The sequence below is a fragment of the Equus przewalskii genome, chromosome 1 (assembly GCF_037783145.1).
Source record: "Equus przewalskii isolate Varuska chromosome 1, EquPr2, whole genome shotgun sequence".
NCBI classification, from domain to species: Eukaryota; Metazoa; Chordata; class Mammalia; order Perissodactyla; family Equidae; genus Equus; species Equus przewalskii.
Window position 1 is genome coordinate 33,996,510 of NC_091831.1, and position 21,577 is coordinate 34,018,086.

General features: G+C 37.1%; 1 protein-coding gene across 2 annotated transcripts in view; it reads left to right on the top strand.

Moving 5' to 3' along the window:
• Window positions 1-21,577, top strand: part of LOC103563727 (cytochrome P450 2C19) — a 78,331-nt gene that overhangs the window by 38,839 nt on the left and 17,915 nt on the right. For both annotated transcript variants that reach the window (XM_070561381.1, XM_070561372.1), the window contains exons 2-5: window positions 4,642-4,804; window positions 4,977-5,126; window positions 17,188-17,348; window positions 18,421-18,597. In XM_070561381.1, the coding sequence (XP_070417482.1) occupies window positions 4,642-4,804; window positions 4,977-5,126; window positions 17,188-17,348; window positions 18,421-18,597 (651 nt within the window). The remainder of the gene's footprint in view (window positions 1-4,641; window positions 4,805-4,976; window positions 5,127-17,187; window positions 17,349-18,420; window positions 18,598-21,577) is intronic.

Here is a 21,577-nt window from a genome sequence, read left to right on the forward strand (position 1 = left end):
GTCAGGTTTTGGTATCAGCGTGATGTTGGCCTCATAGAATGTGTTAGGAAGTGTTCCATCTTCCCTAATTTTTTGGAATAGCTTGAAAAGGATAGGTATTAAATCCTCTCTGAAAGTTTGGTAGAATTCCCCAGGAAAGCCATCTGGTCCTGGGGTTTTATTCTTTGGGATGCTTTTGATTGCTGTTTCAATCTCTTTCCTTGTGATTGGTCTGTTCAAATTGTCTGCCTCTTCTTGAGCGAGCTTTGGGAGATTGTAGGAGTCCAGGAATTTATCCATTTCCTCTAGGTTATCCATTCTGTTGGCATATAGTTTTTTGTAGTATTCTCGTATAATCTGTTGCATTTCTGCAGAGTCTGTTGTTATTTCCCCTCGTTCATTTCTGATTTTGTTTATTTGAGCTTTCTCCCTTTTTTTCTTTGTAAGTCTGGCTAGTGGTTTGTCAATTTTATTTATCTTCTCAAAAAACCGGCCCTTTGTCTCATTGATCCTTTCTACTGCCTTTTTCGTTTCAATAGTATTTATTTCTCCTCTGATTTTTATTATTTCTCTCCTTCTGCTGACTTTGGGCTTCATTTGTTCTTTTTTCTCTAGTTCAGTTAGGTGTGCTTCAAGGTTGCTTATTTGGGATTTTTCTTGTTTGTTAAGATGTGCCTGTATTGCGATGAATTTTCCTCTTAATACAGCTTTTGCTGTATCCTATATGAGTTGGTATGGCATGCTATCATTTTCATTTGTTTCCAGGTATTTTTTAATTTCTTCTTTAATTTCTTCAATGATCCATTGCTTGTTCAGTAGTGTGTTGTTTAGTCTCCACATCTTTGTGCCTTTCTCAGCTTTTTTCTTGTAATTAATTTCTAGCCTTATAGCACTATGATCTGAGAAGATGCTTGTTATTATTTCAATTTTTTTAAATTTGTAGAGGCTTGCCTTGTTTCCCAACATATGGTCTATCCTAGAGAATGTTCCATGTGCACTTGAGAATGTGTATTCAGCTCCTTCAGGGTGGAGTGATCTATATATGTCTATTAAGTCCAATTGTTTTAGTTTTTCATTCAACTCCACTATTTCCTTGTTGATTTTCTGTCTGGATGATCTGTCCATTGATGTGAGTGGGGTGTTGAGGTCCCCTACTATTATTGTGTTGTTTTTAACATCTTCCTTTAGGTCTGTTAATAGTTGCTTTATGAATCTTGGTGCTCCTATTTTGGGTGCATAGATATTTATAAGCGTTATTTCTTCTTGATGAAGTGTCCCTTTGATCATTATATATTGTCCCTCTGTGTCTCTCTTTACCTGTCTTATTTTGAAATCCACTTGGTCTGATATGAGAATTGCAACACCTGCCTTTTTTTCCTTGCTATTTGCTTGAAGTATTGTCCTCCACCCCTTCACCCTGAGTCTGTGTTTGTCCTTGGGGCTGAGGTGTGTTTCCTGGAGGCAACAAATTGTTGGATCTTGTTCTTTAATCCATTTTGCCACTCTGTGTCTTTTTATTGGAGAGTTCAATCCGTTCACATTCAGAGTGATTATTGATGCATGTGGACCTAATGCTGTCAATCTGTCGCTCATTATCTTGTTTTCCTGTGTTTCTTTTCCTGTGTGCTTTAGACTACCCATTTAATACTGCAATTTCTTATGCTGGGTTTCTTAGATTTTTCCTTATCTATGATTTGTGACTCTGTTCTGTACTTTATTTTAGTGTCTACCTTGAAGTTTGCATTTAGAATCTCGTGTATAATATAGTGTATTCTCTGGTGGTCTCTTACTTACTCGACCAATACTGATTTAGACCCTTTGGTCTTCCCCTCCTAAATAATTATTTTCATTTATTATTCCAACTCGTCTTATTAATTTGTAGTTAGAGTGCTAAGATCGTCCTTGTTTTGGTAGTTTCCTTATTTTTACCCTAAAGCTATAGTTGACTATTTGCTATCCTGTTCTGGTTCTATCCATCAGTCTCCCTAGTCTGTGGCTTGTGTCCCCTTTCTCCCTTTTTTCTTTTTTCAAGTATGAGAGCCTTCTTGAGGATTTCTTGTAATGGAGGGCTTTTAGTTACAAATTCCCTTAACTTTTGTTTGTGTGGAAAAGATTTAATTTCTCCCTCATATCTGAAGGAAATTCTTGCTGGATAGAGTATTCTTGGCTGAAGGTTTTTATCCTTTAAAGCTTTGAATATATCACTCCATTCTCTCCTAGCTTGTAGGGTTTCTGTAGAGAAATCCGCTGACAGTCTGATAGGGGCTCCTTTATAGGTTATTCTCTTTTTTTTTCTTACTTCCCTGAGTATTCTTTCCTTATCATTCCTATTTGCCAACTTTACTATTATGTGCCGTGCGGTGGGTCTTTTTACATTGACAAATCTAGGAGATCTAAAACCCTCCTCTACACACATTTCTCTGTTGATCCCTAGATTTGGGAAATTCTCTTCAATAATTTCATTAAGCACACTTTCTGCTCCATTTTCCTTTTCCATATTCTCAGGAATTCCTGTGATCCTTATGTTCTTACTCCTCATTGAATCCATTATCTCTCGGAGATTTTCCTCATTTTTTTAAATTCTTAGTTCTCTTTCTTCCTCTGTCTGGCACTATTCAGCCTGTCTATCTTCGATTATGCTAATTTTCTCCTCTATGTTGTCTACACGGGCATTCAGGGAATCTGCATTCTGTTTTATCTGGTCCATTGTGTTTTTCATCTCAAGTAATTCTGTTTGATTCTTCTTTATGATTTCAATCTCTTTTGTGAAGTAACTCCAGAACTCGGCTTGTTTCTCTATCTTTCTCTCTACCTCATTGAGTTTTGATTATAGCTGCTCTGAATTCATTATCACTTAGTTTACCTAATTCCAAGTCCTCAGGACTTAATTCCGTGTTTTTATTGTTTTCCTTCTGGTCTGGGGCTCTTATAAATTGCTGGATGGTAGAGGAGCGGTTTTTTCTCATGGTGGTAGAATTCAGTTGCAGTTACAGCCTGTCGCCACTAGATGGGGGTCGAGAGCGGCCTGTTAGCTCTCCACCTGGGGGCAAGATGGCTGCGCCCACTGGCTTTGTTAGGGGGGAGGGGCTGTTACTCACACGCGCCGGTCTGGGTTCAGATCAGTTCTGTTCTCTGGTCTCCCAAGGCCCTTGATTTATAGGGTCCCCGCGGACAGAAGCTTTCCCCCCATCAGCAGGTCTCCACTGACTCAGCGGCAGGAGTCCTGGATGATCCCCCGGTCACGCGGCCCCTCCCCTGCTCCTTCCCGACCCGCGCCGCAGCAATCGCAGACTCTAGGGGAGGGAGCGATGTTCTCTCCTACCGTTCCAGCGCCTCCTAGGACGTCTGCAAGGTTTATGATCTCCGCCTTCTTGGTATTGTAGGTCTCTAACGAGCTGGCATTATGTTTATTCTCTGAAATTCAGTTCTTCCAATCTTTTGTTGTATTTTGGAGGGGAGAGAATCCCGGGTCAGCTCACCCCACCATTTTTGCCAATTAAAGCCAATTTTAAAAAGAAAATACATTCTTGGGGGCATGCAATTAAACTAGGTCATTGTAAAGCAAATTACTTCCTATAAATTTTATTTCTTTTGCCTTTTCTGGTCTATTACTATCATAAATAGTGGAGTGAAATAATGTGTTTTGTGAATAGAGAAACATTTAGGTTTTTGTATGGTAGAATCAAAATAATAAAGTGGCAAAAGCCAGGAGTGTTGTTTCTCTTCTTTCCTTTGTAGCCATTTTCTGTTTCCAGCTGAAGGTAAGTGGTAAGGGAAGTGTTTTGTAGTTAAGATATTTCATTTCTCAAATCATCTACTACATAAGCTGTGTGCCTTGCTCAGATAGCCATGATAATTAAACTTCTCTGAAGAAGCAAATTGTACTTGATGTCAAGGAAATGGCTATGGGTTCAGCACCAGCATGGGTGAATGAAAGAAAGAAGTAATTAGTCAAGGCCTAATTGGTGATAACAGCATTGATTTGCATTCTGCACAAAGCTGCTGTCTGTACCCTGTGAATACTTCAGGGTGGAAGAAGTAGTTCCTCCATGAGATATTGCCTGTCCTTGCACTGCCTATGAGATGCTCACTCTCTTTCTGTGTTAGTAATACCAGTGGATTACAAACAGGGCTGGGCATTAAAATAATGTGAATAATTTTTCAAAATACAGATTTCTAGTATTCATCATTGGACTACTGAATCAGAATTCCCATGGGAAGAGCTCTACTGGTGATCCTGAAATAGTCAGCTGGTTATTGGTCCAAAGGTGGGCATTGAGGTTTGGATCAGAGGTCAAATAAAAAAAGGTTCAATTTTGGATCTTCTCTATAGTAACTGTGGGACGTTGTAAATGAATTGAAAATCTCTGACCTCAGTTTTGTTATTGGTAAGTGGAGCAAATAAACCTGCTGAAGGTGCTGATATGAGGATTAATTGTAATCTGTGTACCAATTAGGCCATTGCCCGGCACACCACAGGCCATTCATAAATGGCAGCTATAAAAATCACCTCATATCCATGTATTAAATTCAGAAATGGTTTAGGCTGTGTGGGGCAGAAAAAAACCCCATAAAAATAGAATGATAATATCATTCTGAATCAGGCACAATTTAGTATCAAGCAGTGACTTCTTTTGATATTATTTGCATCTCCTTTCCCAGCTTTCAAAAGTCTATGGCCCTGTGTTTACTCTGTATTTTGGCATGAAGCCCACTGTGGTGCTGCATGGATATGAAGCAGTGAAGGAAGCCCTGATTGATCTGGGGGAGGAGTTTTCCGGGAGAGGCCGTTTCCCAGTGACTGAAAGAGTTAATAAAGGACATGGTAGGTGTGCACGTGCACATGTTCAGCATTGATAATGGGGGTGGGGAGGATGGAAAACAGGAATTTTTAGAGCTCCTTAGCAAATCTTGGACTAGCTGTAAGGCTGTCAAGTGTCAGCTTCCTCCCATTTGCCTAGGATCTCCTTCTGACTTTCTGTTTCTCCTCCTGGTAGGAATCATTTCCAGCAATGGAAAGAGGTGGAAAGAGATCCGGCGCTTCTCCCTCATGACTCTGCGAAATTTCGGGATGGGGAAGAGGAGTATTGAGGACCGAGTTCAAGAGGAAGCCCGTTGCCTTGTGGAGGAGTTGAGAAAAACCAATGGTAGGTGATTCTGTGCTCTGTAACTCTGACCTTAACAAGCTGTTCTCCTTTCTAATCATGTCCTTGGAAACATTTCCTGGGTGACCAAATCTTTCGTTATGCATAGTGGCTACCAGCCCTCATGTGCAAGAAGAAGAGTTTTTGTGTATCTGTTGTTGCATATAGTGTGTTTGTTGTGTGTGTATACCCATGATTGTGCATACTATGTGTGTATAAAAGGTCATTTAATCCTAGTTTTTCCTGAGCTCTGTTTGCTTTCAAATCATAAATCATGAAAACAGTTTTGAGTCATTTTCTGAAAGAGTTGAAGAACAATGTTTTTCCTATAGCATGAATTTGGTTTACCTCTTCCAGAGCATTTCACCAGGGAACAGTTGTCAAGTGAACATGGTGGGAGTGACCTCATCTCATGGAGCATGAAACAAGTGACAAATACTTTTACTTACATGGACTATATTTACATATTCAGCTTCACAGACACGTCTGAGAGTTTCTTCCAGGGTCCATGCCTGCATTTCTGGCCAATAATAGTGCCATCTATGGTTTTAATCGCTTATGCAAATTTTAGTGCACTTCTCATCAATTATGATTCCTCTGTAAAGACAGAACTACTTTTTAAATGTCAGCATTAATTATTTGTTGTTACTACTCACTGTATTGATTTATATATTTTGAATAAATATATGCTACATTGTACTTCTTCACATGCTACATTCTTCTTCAAAACAATATGTTTTATTTGACTAGATTTCAACCATTATCAATAACTACATACCCTGTGTTCTTTAAGTGAAATTTGGCTCTGTTTTCAGTTTGCTAAACTTTGCCCCATCTTTATTGGATTTTAGTAACAAATTCATGGTACAGTAATTATTTACCTACCACTGCCAGGTGTAATTACCTGTAGAGTGCTTGTCACAATGACTCTGATTTTTGGCTTGTGCAAATTACTGTTTTTAATTCTTTCTTCCGTATGAAATGAAAGGAAAGCCTGAGACTCAGATTCTACCTGTGAATCACATACACACTAAGAAATCCCCAAGACTTCCAAAATTACTCTTTACCAATCTAGCTAAAATAAAAGTTGTTTTAACAGTTAGAGTCCTGGAACCTTTAAAGGAGTCTGGCATAGAAGCCACTAACTAAACATATTTCCTTGTATTCCATGTCCTACCATTTCTCCCCAAAGCTTTAAAAAAATTTGTAGTAAAAAACCTCATTGCATGAAATCTACCCTCTTAACAAATTATTAAGTGCTCATTATCGTTAACTATAATCACCCTGTGGACAACAGGTCTCTAGAACTTTTCATCTTGCGTGACTGATACTCTACTCATTGAACTGTGACTCTCCGTTTCCTCTTCCCTCAGGCTCTGGCAGTCAGCATTCTACTTTCTGTTTCTACGAGGCTGACTACTTTAGACCTTTCATATAAGTGAAATTATGCAGTATTTGTCCTTCTGTGATTGACTTATTTCACTTAGCAAAATGTCCTCAAGGTTCATCCATGTTATAGCATATGTCAAGACTTCTTTGATTTTTATGGCTGAATGATATTCCAGAGTATGTATTTACTAAATTTGCTTTATCCATTCATCACTGATGGACATTTAGGTTGTTTCTACTTCTTGGCTATTGTGAATTATGTTACAATATTGGAACATGGAAGTGCAAATATCTCTTTGGGATCCTGATTTCAGTTATTTTGGATAAATACCCAGAAGAGGGATTGCTGGGTCATATGGTAATTTGACTTTTAATTTTTTGAGGAAACTCCATACTGTTTTCCATAAATTGAACCACTTTACATTCTACCAACTGTGACCAAGGGTTCAATTTCTCCACACTCTCTCCAACTCTTTTCCTTTATTTTTTTTTTTGATAATAGCCATCTTAACAGCTGTGAGGTGATATCTCATTGCTTTGATTTGCATTTCCTAATAATTAGTGATGTTGAGCATCTTTTCATATACCTGTTGACCATTTGTATGTCTTCTATTTTTTAAATGAACACAAGTTAAATACATTATTTAACTCATTAATGAGGAAATCAGTCAGGTGTTACAACCAGTTCAAAAGAGAAGAGTCAAAAAGTGCAATCTTATTTAAGGTGAAGGAATATTGATGTGAATGTGCAAATGAAGACAAAACTATCTTGAAAAGTCAGTTGAACCTCTACTGGACAGAACAGAATTTGTATATCTATAGACAGGAATTATTTTGCACTGCTATCAGTTGTTGATAATTTACAAAGTTGAAAAGATAGCTCCCATAGCATCAGTCAGCTAAAGCAAAAGGGGGAGTTATAGATGATGCATAGCTTTCCTATGAAGCACACATTTTCCCTACACTGTGTCTGTAACTATACCTACATATACAGGATAAAAAAAAATCAACCTTTTTGAAAGGATGTGGTCTACACTCAATATTCCCCCCCCAGCTTTATTGAGATATAGTTGATATATTACATTGTGTAAGTTTAAGGTGTACATGTGTTGATTTGATACACTCATGTATTGCAATAGGACTACCACCACGGTATTGACTAACACTTCCATTAGGTCACACAATTACCATTTCCTGGGAGAACATTTCAGATCTACTTTCTTAGCAGCTTTCAAGTATACAATACAGTGGTGATAACTGTAATCACAATGTTGTGCATTAGATCCCCAGATCTATCCATTCTCCTAAATGGAAGTGTGTACTCTTTGACCAACATCTCCCCATTTCCACCAGCCCCAAGGCCGTGGAAACCACTCTTCTACCCTCTGTGTCTATAATTTAGCATTTTTAGATTCCATCTATAAGTGATATCAGATATCATACAATATTTGTCTTTCTCTATCTGATTTATTTCACTTAGCATAATGCCCCCAATGTTGAATCCATGTTGAAGCAAATGAGAGGATTTCTTTCTTTTTCATGGCTGAATAGTATTGCTCTGTGTGTGTGTGTGTGTGTGTAAATATGTAATCACATGTTCTTCATTCATTATTCACTGATGGACACTTAGGGTGTTTTCATATCTTGGCTATTGTGAATAATGTTGCAATAAACACGGGAGTGCAGAAATCTCTTCAACATCCTGCTTTCATTTTCTTTGGATACATACCCAGAAGTATGATTACTGGGTCATGTGATAATCCTATTTTCAATTTTTTGAGGAACCTCCTTGCTGTTTTCCTTAGTTGTTCCAATTTCCATTTCCATCAACAGTACATAAGGGTTCCCTTTTCTCCACATCCTTGCCAACACTTATCTTTTGACTTTTTGATGATAGCCATTCTAACAGGTTTGAGGTGATATCTTATTGTGGTTTTGATTTGAATTTCCCTGACAATTAGTGATGTTGAGCAACTTTTCATGTACCTGTTGCCCATTTGTATATCTTCTTTGGAAAAATGTCTCTTCAGTTCCTATGTTCATTTTTAATCAGATCTCCTTTTTCTGTTGAGTTGTATGAGTTCTTTACATATTTTTGATGTTAACCCCATATCAGATATATGTCTTGCAAATTTTTTTCCCATTTCCTAGGTTGCTTTTTTATTTTGTTGATCATTTATTTTCCTGTGCAGAAACTTTTATAGTTTGATGTAGTCTCCTTTGTTTCATTTTGCTTTTATTGCTTGTGCGTTTGGTGCATATCCAAAAAATCATTGTCAAGACCATGTCAAGGAGCTGTTTCCTTTTAGGATTTTTATGGTTTCAGATTTTACATTTAAGTCTTTAGTCCATTTTGAGTTAAGTTTTGTGAGTGGTGTATGATAGGGGTTCTGTTTCATTCTTTTGCGTGTGAATATCCAGTTTTCCCTGCACCGTTTATTGAAGAGACTATCCATTCTCCATTAAGTATTCCTGGCTCCCTTGTCAAATATTAGTTGATGGGACATGTGTGGGTCTGTTTCTGGACCTCAATTATGTTCCACTGGTCGATGCATCATTTTTATTCCAGTACTATACTGTTTTGATTACTATAGCTTTATAGTATAATTTGAAAACGTGTAGTTTAATGCCTTCAACTTTTCTCTTCTTTCTCAAGATTGCTTTGGGTATTCTGCATCCCTTGTGGTTCCATATGAATTTTAGGATCATTTTTAAAATTTCCTTAAAAAATACATTAGAATTTTGATAGGGATTGCATTAAATGTATAGAAGGCTTTGGGAAGTATGTACATTTAAAAATATTAATTTTTCTGATCCATGTTTGTGTCTTCATTATTTTCATCAATGTCTTATGAGATATTGGTTTACAGATCTTTCAATTCCGTGGTTAAATTTATTCCTAAGTATTTTATTGTTTTTGTTTCTCTTTAAAATTAAGTTGTTTTCTTTATTTATTTTCAGAGAGTTTGTTGTTAGTGTATAGAAACAGAAGTGATTTCTTTTTTTGGTGAGGACGATTCACCCTGAGCTAACATCTGTGCCCATCTTCCTCTATTTTGTATGTGAGTTGCCACCACAGCATGGCTTGATGTGGTGTATGTTCACACCTAGGATCCGAACCTGTGAACTTCGGCCCCTGCTGAAGTAAAGCACATCGAACTTAACCACTATACCCCCAGGCCTGCCTCTAAACAACTGATTTTTGTATGTTGATTTTGTATTCTGCAACTTTACTATCTTTATTCATTAGTTATAACAGTTTTTGGTGGAGTCTTTAGGGTTTTCTATGCTATAAGATCATAGCATCTGCAAACAAGACAATTTTGCTTCTTCTTTTTCCTTTGAATACATTTTATTTCTTTTTCTTGCCTGATTTCTCTGGCTAGGATTTCCAGCACTATGTTGAATAGGAGTGGTGAGAATAGGCACCCTGATATTGTTCCTGATCTTAGAGGAAAAGCTTCCATCCTTTCACCTTTGAGTATGATGTTAGCTGTGGGTTTGTCATATATGATCTTTTCTATGTTAAGTAAAGGAGTATAGAAGTGCCTTTATCATGAAAGGATGTTGAATTTTTTCAAATACTTTTTCTGCATCTATTGAGATGATCATCTGATTTTTATTTTTCATTCTATTAATGTGGTGTAACACATGTATAGATTTGCTTATGTTGAACCATCTTTGCATCCCAGGGATAAATCCAACTTGATCAAAGTATATGATCCTTTAATCTGCTGTTAAATTTGGTTGGCTTGTATTTTGTTGAGAATTTTGCATCTTTATTCATCAGAAATTTTTGCCTGCAATTTTCTGTTCTTGAAGTGTCCTTATATGCTTTGGTATCAGGAAAATGCTGGCTTCATGAAATGAGTTTGGGAATGTTCCTTCCTACTCAGTATTTTTTTGTGTGTGTGAGGAAGATTGGCCCTGAGCTAAAATCTATTGCCAATCTTCCTCTTTTTCCTTGAGCAAGATTGTCCCTGAGCTAACATCTGTGCCAATATTCCTCTATTTTGTATGTGGGACACTGCCATATCATGGCTTGATGAGTGATGTGTAGGTAGTGCCTGGCATTTGAAACTATGAGCCCTGGGCCACTGAAGCAGGGTGCATGAACTCAACCACCATACCACCAGGCTGGCCCCTCTTCAGTATTTTTACAGAGTTTGAGAAGGATTGGCAATGTTTGCCGATCTTTAAATTTTTGATAGAATTCACCAGTGAAACCATGTGGTTCTGGCCTTTTATTTGTTGGAAGGTTTGATTACTGATTCAAGTACAATACTCATTATTCGTCTGTTCAGATTTTCTATTTCTTCATGATTCAGTGCTGGTAGGTTGTATGTTTCTAGGAATTTATCCATTTCTTCTAAATTATCCGATTTGTTGGTGTATAATTGTCCATCAGTCTTTTCCAATTTGTTTTCCATTTCTGTGGTGTCGGTTGTAATATATCCTCTTTCATTTCTGATTTTAATTATTTGAGTCTTCTCTCTTTTTTCTTAGCCTAGTTAAATGTTTGTCAATTTTGTTTACATTTTCCAAAAACCAGCCGTAATTTCATTGATTTTTTCCCTATTGTTTTTCTGGTGTCTCTTTCATTTATTTCTGTTCTGATCTTTATTTCCTTCCTTCTAACTTTAGGCTTAGTTTGTTCTTCTTTTTCTAGTTCCTTGAGATGTAAAGTTACACTGTTTATTTGATATCTTTCTTTATTCATTTTTTGTGTAAATAAAAAATATTTATTTTAAAATTACAAAAGAAATACAATACTAAGTATGTAAAGCAGTAAATGAACATCTGCCTTCTTCCTCAACCCAGCCCTGATCTCTAAGCCTGGCAATTTCATTAGCCAGAGGTATCACTGTTATCCGTTTACTGTATGACTTCTAGGTTTACCTTTATATTTTGGAAAAAATGAAATCATAAATACTGTTCTGCGTCTTCTTTTCCTCACCTATTTTATCAAGAACATAATTCCATGCATACTTAAAATATTTCATTATATATATGAACCATCATTTAGCCATGCACTTATTCATGAACTTTGTATTGTTTCCAATTTGTGGCTATAGGCTGCAGTGAATATCCTTGCCATACATTTGCATATTTTAATGGTAATTATGGAAAATACATTTTTATTATAATTTAAAACATTAATGTGCAGTATAATTGACATTTTCTGTGTGTGTTCAGCTCTATGAGTTTTATTGCATTTATAGATTCATGCTACTACCACCACAATCAGAATATAGAACAATTCCATCACCCCAAAAATCTTGTTTGAGCTGCTCCGTTGTAGTCAAATCTCTTCCACTCCTAATCGCTGGCAACAACTCATCTGCTCTTCATTGTTGTGGACCTGCCTTTTCCAGAATGTCATATATAGTCGTTCATTGCTTAATGATTGGGATATGTTTCAAGAAATGCACCATTAGGCAATTTCATTGCTGTGCAAACGTCATAGAGTGTACTCACACAAACCTAGATGGTATAACCTACTACACACCTAGGCTATATGGTACTACTCTTATGAGAACACCTTCATACATGTGATTCGTTGTTGACTAAAATGACGTTATGTGGTGCATGACTATAAATGTTGTCATACAGTATGTAGCCTTCTGATACAGGCTTCTTTTACTGAGCATAATGCCACGTTGTTGCAAATATCAATAGTTTATTCCTTTTTAATGTTCAGTAGTATTCGATTGTCTGGAAGTACTACAGTTTGTTTATGCATTTATCTACTAAAGGACTATTCCATTGTCTGGAAGTACTACAACTTGTTATGTATTCATCTATTGAAAGACACTTGGACGTTTCCAGTTTTGAGTAATTATAAATAAATGGAGCTGCTATAAGCATTCATTATATGAACATAAATTTTCATTTCTGTAGGATAAATACTTAGGAGTGGGATTGTTGGGTAATGTGGCAGATGTGTGTTTAACTTTATAAGGCAAGTTTAGTGGTGATGAACTCCCCCATCTACTTTTTTTGGGGGGAAAGTCTTTATCTCTCAATATCTGGAGGAAAACTTTTCCAGGTAAAGTATTCTTGGTTGGTAGGTTTTTTTCTTTTAATAGTTTTAATATATCATCCCCCTCTTCCTGACCTGCAAGGTTTTTACTGAGAAATCTGCTGATAGCTTTATGGAGGCTCCTTTGCATATGAGATATTTTTTTCTCCTGCTGCTTTTGAAATTCTGTCTTAGTTTTTAGACAGTTTTATTATAATGTGTCTTGGTGATGATCATTTTGGGGTAAAATTTTGGTGGGATCTCTGAGCTTCATGAAGTTGGAGGTTGAACCTCTGCCCATATTTGGGAAGTTCTCAGGCACAATTACTCTAAAGAAGTTTTCTGCCCCGTCTCTCCCTCTGTTCTCCTTCTGGGACTCTATTATTGTGTAGATTGTTTCTCTAAGTCATATCTCATAGCTCACATAGGCTTTCTTCACTCTTTTTGTTCTCTTTTCTTTGCTCTTCCCTGACTGGATAATTTCAAATGATCTGCGTACTACTTCACAGGTTCTTTCTTCTGCTTGATCCATTCTCTTTTTATCCTCTCTATTACATTTTTCATTTCATTGATAGTATTATTCAGCTCTGAAACCTTTTTTGATTTCTATCTCTCTGTTAAACTTATCATTTTGTTCACATATTGTTTTCCTAATTTTGTTGAATTGTCTTTCTGTGTTTTCTTGTAGCTCAATGAACTTCCTGAAAACAATTATTTCGAATTCTCTTTTGGGCAAAATGCAAATCTCCAATTTTTTGGGTCAGCTCTGGAAAATTATTGTGTTCCTTTAGTGGTGTCAGGTTTCTTTAATTTTTCATTTTCCTTGAAGTCTTGCATTGCTGTCTTCACATTTGAAGAAGTAGTTACCTCCTCTGTCTTTAATGATGGGATTTGGGAGAGAAATAGCTTCTGTCAGCCCTCTTAGGCATTATGAGGCTTTCTCAGACATTTTCTATGGCGACACCTGCTGCACACTTCTTGTTCCCTCTTGGGGGATAATTCTTAAGACTATATGCCTCTTGATCCTGACAAGCCAAGCAAAGTGCTGACTGCTTCCCAGTTGCTTGCTTTCCCTGGGGTGGTGCTAAATGCTCAAGTTTGTGTGGATTCTCCAAATCCCACAGAGTTGTGCTGGTTTTCTGTGCATGCTCACAAGCTGTCTGCAAAGGCTCACTCTTGTTGCCTTGGAGGCATGCACAGAGAGCCAGCCGTAGTTTTGCATGTGTGCGTAGGTGAGGTGCACAGAGTGTTGGAAGTGCCCATCGGTCCACTGGGATAATCCACAGGTGAGGTGTCCCCCATGGCTCATTGACAAGCTTCCTAATGGAGTCCTTGAAGCTGTTAATAGGATCTGCTTCCCTCTGTTGCCCTTTGAAAGCCCTGGCTGAAGTTCTCCCATCCACTTCTTGCCCTCCTGTTGTGTAGTATGCCTTAGTTTTCTTGACAGGGTGAGAAGGAAGTGAATCTCTTTGTCAGCATCCTGCACACCCAGGGAAGCTTTTCCCTCAAGCACAAATTTTCATTTTCTCCCACGGAAGAAATCATGGACGCAGAAGGTCGCTCTGGGCACTGATCTGTGCCACTTGTGGTAGGGGTGATGCAGGTAAAGTGAAAGTGTTCCTTTTACCCTCTTCAGTGGATTTTTTGCTTTTACTACAATGGTATTGGAAGTTCTCTGCTGGACTTCCAGGCTTCCACAAAGGCACTATCATTAATACTTGATTGTCAAAATTGGTGTTCTTTGAGGGGAAGGTGATAGAAAACTACTATTTCACCATTTTGATAAAAAATACCTTTTTATATTGTGTCCATTAACATATTTAATAGTTAGGGCTATTTTTATACTTTTGTCTTTTACCTTCTATATCAGAATCAATAGTGGTTTATACACCACGTCTACATTATTACAATATTCTGTTTTTGTCCAAATTTTTGCTTATATCAACAGACTCTGTACTTTCATATGCTTTTGTGGTGCTGTTCAGTGTCCTATTATTTCAACTTTTAGGACTCTAGTATTTTTTTTTAAGACATGTCTAGTGGTGATGAACTCTCTCAGCTTTTCTTTATCTGGGGAAATCTTTATTTGTCCTTAAGTTTTGAAGAATTGGTTTGCCAGATAAGTCTTCTTGGTTGGCAACATTTTTCTTTCTACACTCTGAATATATCATTCCACTTCTCTCTGGCCTGCAAGTTTTCCACTGAGAAGTCTAATAGTCTTGTGGTGGTCCTCTTATTTGTGACAAATCAATTTTATCTACTGCTACCAAAATTCTCTTTTTGTCTTTGACTTTTGAAAATTTGATTATAATAGTCTCACTGTGTTTTCTTTTGTTCATCCTACTTAGAGTCGGTTGGCTTTCTTGAATCTGGCTCTTAATTTTTTCCCCCAGATACGGAAAGTTTTCTACCATTATTTCTTCAAATAATCTGTCTGCTCCTTTCTCTCTCTGTTCTGCCATAATGCTTATATAGATCCTCGTATTGTCCCATAAGTCCCTTAGTTTTTCTTTATTCTTCTTCATTCTTTTTTCTTTTTGTTCCTCTGATTGAATAATATCAAATGACCTGTCCTTAAATTTGCTGATTCTTTTTTCTACTTGATCAAGTATGCTGTTGAAAGTCTCTAGTAAAGTCTTTAGGTAAGTTATTGTGTGCTTCAGCCCCCAGATTTCAGCTGTATAGTTCTTTTTCTTTGTGCTGTATAACTTTGTTGATATGCTCATTTTGTTCATGCATCATTTTCTTGAGCTCATAAAGCATCTTTATCACTGTTTAAAAAATTCTTTGTTGAGGTAAGTGATGTTACTCCATTTCATTTTGTTCATTTTCTGGAGACTTATTTTGTACTTTTGTTTGAGCCATGTTTCCTGCTTCTTTGTGCATTTCATAACTTTGTGTTGGGATTCATGAATTTGAAAAAATAGCCACCTCTTCCAGTCTTTATAGATTGGCTTTGTGTAGGGCAAAACTCTCACCAGTTATCCAGGCTAGAGATTTGGGGGTCCTCTGAAGCCTTCTTCTTTTGGTAGATGCAACTTCTCTGGGCCTGTGCATACAGTTTCGTAATTAAAGAGGCTTCCCAAGTTCTTTCTCAGGCGCTGATAATCTCTTGTTCCCTTTGTTGTATGTGTCTGCAGTACTGCAAGTTCCCTGGTTCAAGAGAAACAAGCTGCCCACTCACCTTTTTCTCAGTGGCATCCAAAGGTGTTAAGCTTCCCTTTAGTGCCCTGATTTAGATGAGACAGATATCAGTCTCTTTGGTAGCCCTCCAAAAGGCCAGAACACTTTATGCATGCTCCACTTCTCTTCCTTTCCCCTTGAAGGAAAGGCCTAATGTTCTGCACCATCTGTAGATCCTGCCAAGCCATGCTGGCCACTGCAAACCACTACCCTCTGCTTTCCTTTACTCTCAGTGGTCCCAGGCATCCAGACTCTGCCAGTTCTGTCAGCATTCCACGTGAAATAAGACAGATACTAGTCCCTCAGGCTGGTACATGGGGTGCATGCTCCATCCTTCTCTTTCCTGTGATGGACTGATCACAACCTGGGGCATTCTTTACCAGCATTTAGTTGTGCCACCTTGGGGGAGGTGGTAATGCAGGTAGAGTGAAATTGTTCTTCTTACCAGTTTTAATGTGGCTGTTGTCAGCTTTGTGCTCACTTATGGTACTGCAACTTCTTAATTGGATTCTGAAAATCTCATAAAGTAGTTTTAGTCCGTTTATCACTACTTAATCAGTGTTTCTATGGGGAACAAAGGCTAAGACTTCCTAGTCTACCATCTTCCTGTTGGCACTCAACCACAATACTTTTGATTCAAGTCATCTTTAATTACAGCTATAGATGTGAATTTTGAATCTTTTTACATATAATGATATTTTATTGATAATTTGATTGCAACAATTTTATTTTATGGATTCCCTATCAAAAAAGAAAACTTTTTCTTTAGTGTAATTTCTTTACCAGAAACATGATAAACTTGATTTACATGATGGAAAAAATTTAAAATTTATTAAAATATCCTGTTCTGTGGCTGGCTATACAGAAAAATATCCCAGAAATCTCCATAGGGCAGCTGCCCAAATAAATTATTTTTTGATGGTGATTGGAAATACTGGAAATTTACTTCCTAAGGAGGGATTGTTTTTTAACATTAAAATGAAAAAATAAAAGAACCCCTTTTATCCATTTACCATTTTTGTTTGCATGGGATTTATGCTTGATATAAAAATTTCTCATTTTCTTTTTAATTTAGACAAAAAAATCCATCTTATAATAATTCTTTCAGCACTGATAACTTTAGTTTTTAAAGGATATCAAATGATATAAAATGGCCTCTTTAAATGTTTTTTTCTTTTTCCCTCCCAATTAACAGGCACTTTGGCTGAAAAGGGTACAAATAAAGGCAATGGATGTGAATAAATGTTAAAAAAAATCACATTATTTAATTAGCTATGTTGAAATGGTCTACATAAGTTACGGTAAAAGTGATGTGTTGATTTTATGCATGTTGAATATTTTGCTGTTAAGGAATTTGTTGGTAAGATTTTGATTTAGAGTGTCTAAAATTATCTTTACCTGTTATCTCAAAGACAAGTGGTTTCATACATATATTTTGATGGTGTTTTAAAATTGCTTCTGATTCTTTAGCTTCACCCTGTGACCCCACTTTTATCCTGGGCTGTGCTCCCTGCAATGTGATCTGCTCCATCATATTCCAGAATCGTTTTGATTATAAAGATCAGAATTTTCTAAACATAATGAAAGTCTTTGATGAAAATTTCAAGATTCTGAGCTCTCCATGGATGCAGGTGAGGCCAAGATTCTTCCTTCCTGAGGAATCATTTATGCTCTGTTTCTCCAAAAAGTCCAAATCTATATATGCACCAAGCTGTGAAGTGAATCTGTAAATGCTACAGTGCTGCCCCGAACTTAGTGTCATGGAGTGAATATGTCAAAAAGATGGCTGAGCCCTTTAATGACAGACAGGAAAATACATGTCCAGAATACAGAACTGGAATTCAATCCCATTGACCTTGTCCAGTGTTTTTTCCACTAAACTCCAAAGCCCAGTGTTCATAAAGTACTTTTGTAACTTCCCTAAAGCATACCCATGACACTAAATGGACTTCCAGGCCCTTCTTGAAAGTATTCCATTACACACAAGTATCATCATTCAATCAACACTTAGCGACGACTTCATCACATTTGTTGGCAGAAATTTCTGCATTTGGGAAGGAAGAGAATATCTCCTTCAAATAGGGAGAATGTCTGGGACCACAAATGTTGCCAGGCAACACTATCTAGGGTAGAAGTGTTTGATGCTTCAGTTCGCATTCTAACTGACCAGGTAATTTTTGGGGGAATGACAAAATGATTGGTTTTATGGTAGATGAATCATAACCAAACATCACAATTTTACTTAGGCTGAGCTGACATGTTGTGCATTATGCCTAAAAGAAAATGGTGTGATCTTAGAGAAGTCACTTAACTGCTCTGTTGCACACTTACTTTATACAGAAAATGTTGAGTTGTGTGTGGCATCTGCATAATGTGAATCATAACATTTCATGCCATTTCATATTTTAAAATTGTAGGGAAGAACTGATGTAAAAAGAGTGAATTGAAATGAAGATGTTTTTATACTGTAAGATGATGTATGAGTATAGGAAATATTTATCTTTGATCCTCTGGTCAGAATTTTCTGCCTCAAATGCATTTATCAGCATAGAAAATAATGTATGTGTCAAATAAAAATTTCTCTTCAAGACAGGCACCATATTTTATTAATATTTATAGTGCAGTTTCTAACCAGGGCTTGGCAGATGGTAGATGTCTCCATTAAATACCTTTTATTTAATAAGCTATTGTTTTCTCTTCTAGATCTGCAATGCTTTTCCTGCTCTCCTTGAGTATTTCCCAGGGAGTACTGACAAATTATTTAAAAATGTTGCTTATGTAAGAAGTTATATTTTGGAGAAAGTAAAGGAACACCAGGCATCTCTGGACATTAACAATCCTCGGGACTTTATTGATTGTTTCCTGATTAAAATGGAGCAGGTAAAATGTTAACTGCAGCTAAGTTATTTGAATATTTGTGTATTTTGTGGTTCATTAAATAGTTCTGTATTTACCAGGGATCTTTTGATGGTCAGGCAAGTAATGCTGACAAGCATTTTAAGTACCCATTGTATGCATGAATCTACTCTAAGCATTATGGAAGATATAAAATTAAACTGTTAGATTATTTTAGGAAGTATTGCCATAATAATATTAGATATTCCAATACTTGCATATGGGATAGTCTTCCGTTTATTTAGATATTCTTTATTTCATTTGGCTATGGTTTTTATTTTTCAGTGTATAAGCCTTTCACCTCCTTTTTTAAATAGATTATTAGTTATTCATGCTTTTTGATGCTGCTGTAAATGAAATTATTTCCTTAGTTTCATTTTGAGATGTTCATTACTGGTGTAGAGACACACTGATATTTGTGTTTAATTGCTGTTGAATAGAGACATAACTGATTTTTCCATAGGTCTTGTATTGTGCAATTGTGTTGAATTAATTTATTATCTCTAGTAATTTTTTGTGGATTCTGCAGGATTTTATATACAGAATCATGTTATCTGCAAATAGACATAGTTGTACTTCTTCCTATCCAAATTGGATGCCTTCTCTATCTTTTTTTTTTTTTTTTGCCTCGTGTCTGTCTAGATCTTCCAGTACAATTTTAAAAAAATAGTGTTTTCCAAACTTTATTGAGGTATAATTGACACATAAAAACTGTGTCATTTAAAGTATACAACATATTTTTTTGATATACATATGCTAGCGGCTGGGCTCAGCAGTTGGGTAGGGCTGCTGACTTGCTTCCCGGCATAGGCAGGCCATAGAGTGTATGATGTAAGAAAATCCTCCCCTGCTCTCTTTTGATTGACATTTGCGTGGAATATCTCTTTCCATTCCTTCAATTACAGCCTATACAAAATAGAGTTTAAGTCAAAAACTGTTACACGAGACAAAAAAAAGGTCATTATATAGTGGTAAAAGGATCAATTCATCCAGAGGATATAACAATTGTAAATATATATGCATCCAACATCAGAGCACAAATACATTAGCAGAACATTCTTCAGAGTGTTCTTGTTTGGCAGTTTTTGTCTTTCAGCACTTTCAAAGTATCATCTCACTCTCTCCTGGCCTGCACAGTTTCTGCTGAGAAATTTGCTGACAGTGTTTTGGGGACTCCACTGTATGTAATATGTCACTTTTTTCTTGCTGCTTTCCATATTCTCTCTTTGTCTTTGACTTGTGGCAATTTGATTATAATGTGTCTTGGTGTGTAGCTCTTTGAATTCAATCTGTTTGGATTCTTTTGTACTTCATGAATTTGGATTTCCCTCCCCAGATTTGGACAGTTTTTAGTTATTATTTCTTGAGATAGTCTTTCTCTCTTTTTCTCTCTCTCTTCTCTTCCTGTGACTCTCATAATTTGTATATTGGTTTGCTCAATGGGAAATCTTAAGTAAGGATTTCTTCACTCTTTTTCATTCTTTCTCTCTTTTTTCTCCTCTAGCTGGATAATTTCAAGTAACCTGTATTCAGGTTCACTGATTTTTTTCTTCTGCTTGATCATATTTGCTTTTGAATGTCTCTAGTGAATTTTTCAGTTCAGTATTCTTCAGTTCTAGTATTTCTGTTTGTATTTTTTTACTGTTTATATCACCTTCTTTTTTTTGGTGAGGAAGATTGGCCCTGAGCTAACATCTGTTGCCAATTCTCCTCTTTTTGCTTGAGGAAGATTGTCACTGAGCTAACATCTGTGCCAATCTTCCTCCATTTTGCATGTGGGACGCTGCCACAGCATGGCTTGATGAGTGGTGTGTAGGTCCACACCCAGGATCCAAACCCATGAACCACAGGTCGCTGAAGCAGAGGATGTGGACTTAACCACTACGCCACTGGGCCAGCCTTGTGTCACTCTTTTTGAGCTTCTCTTTTCTTTATGATTTTCCTGATTTTATTTAAGTGTCTGTGTTCTCTTGTAACTCAATGAACTTCTTGAAGATGGTTATTTTTTATTTTTTTGTCAGGCAGTTCACAGATACCTGAAGGTTTCATTCAGGTTGGCTACTGGAGATTTATTTTCTTCCTTTGATTGTGTTGTGTTTATTGATTCTTCATGTTTCTTGTAGGTTTGCTTTGTTATCTGCACATTTGATGAAGCAGCAGTCTTTGCTATTCTTTATGGAATGATTTTGACTGGGAAAGACTTTCACTAGTGAGCAGTACTTGATATGAGGCAAGATAGAGACTGCCCCCATGAGACAATACTGTAAGGCTTGGGGAAAAGAGCTCTTCACCTCCTTTCCTCACTCCTAGAGGAAAAACCTCAGCTTTGTGGTTTTTTCAAAATACACAAGTAGTGCCACCTTCAGGAGGATCTCTGCCCCTTTTCTTTGTTGCTAGCTGTCTTATGAAACTGAGTCTACAGTTTGCTCAGTGCTTGGTATGAGGCAAGATAGAAACTGGCTTCATGGAAGGCACTCTGAAATGCTGGGATAAGGCTCCCTCTACTTCCCTCTTTGTGAAGGAAAAACCTCAGCTCTGCACCTATTTATTCCCAATCTCTCAGAGCAGTGCTGCCTGTAATGACTCACGCTTCCCTTTACTTTTCACCTAGTTGTTCCTAGGGACCAGTTTCTACAGGTTATTCAGTGCTCAGTTTGAGGCCACACAGAAACTTCCTCCTTCTGAGTGCACTGAATTGCTGACTTTAAGCTCCTCTTCACTTTCTTCCTTTCCTTGTGAAGGAAAACCCTCAGATCTTTGCCCCTTTCGCAATCTCTTGGAGTATTGCTGGCTGTAAAGGGCTATCCTTCTCCTTTGTTTTTTTCCAGCTGTCCCTGGGCACAGGGCTCTGCAGATGATTCAGTGCCTAGTATGAGATAAGATAAAAACTGCCCCTATGGAGGGTGCCTTGTAGGCCAGGAGGCCAGGCAGCCAGGCACACACTCCACTCACTTCTCCTCCTGTA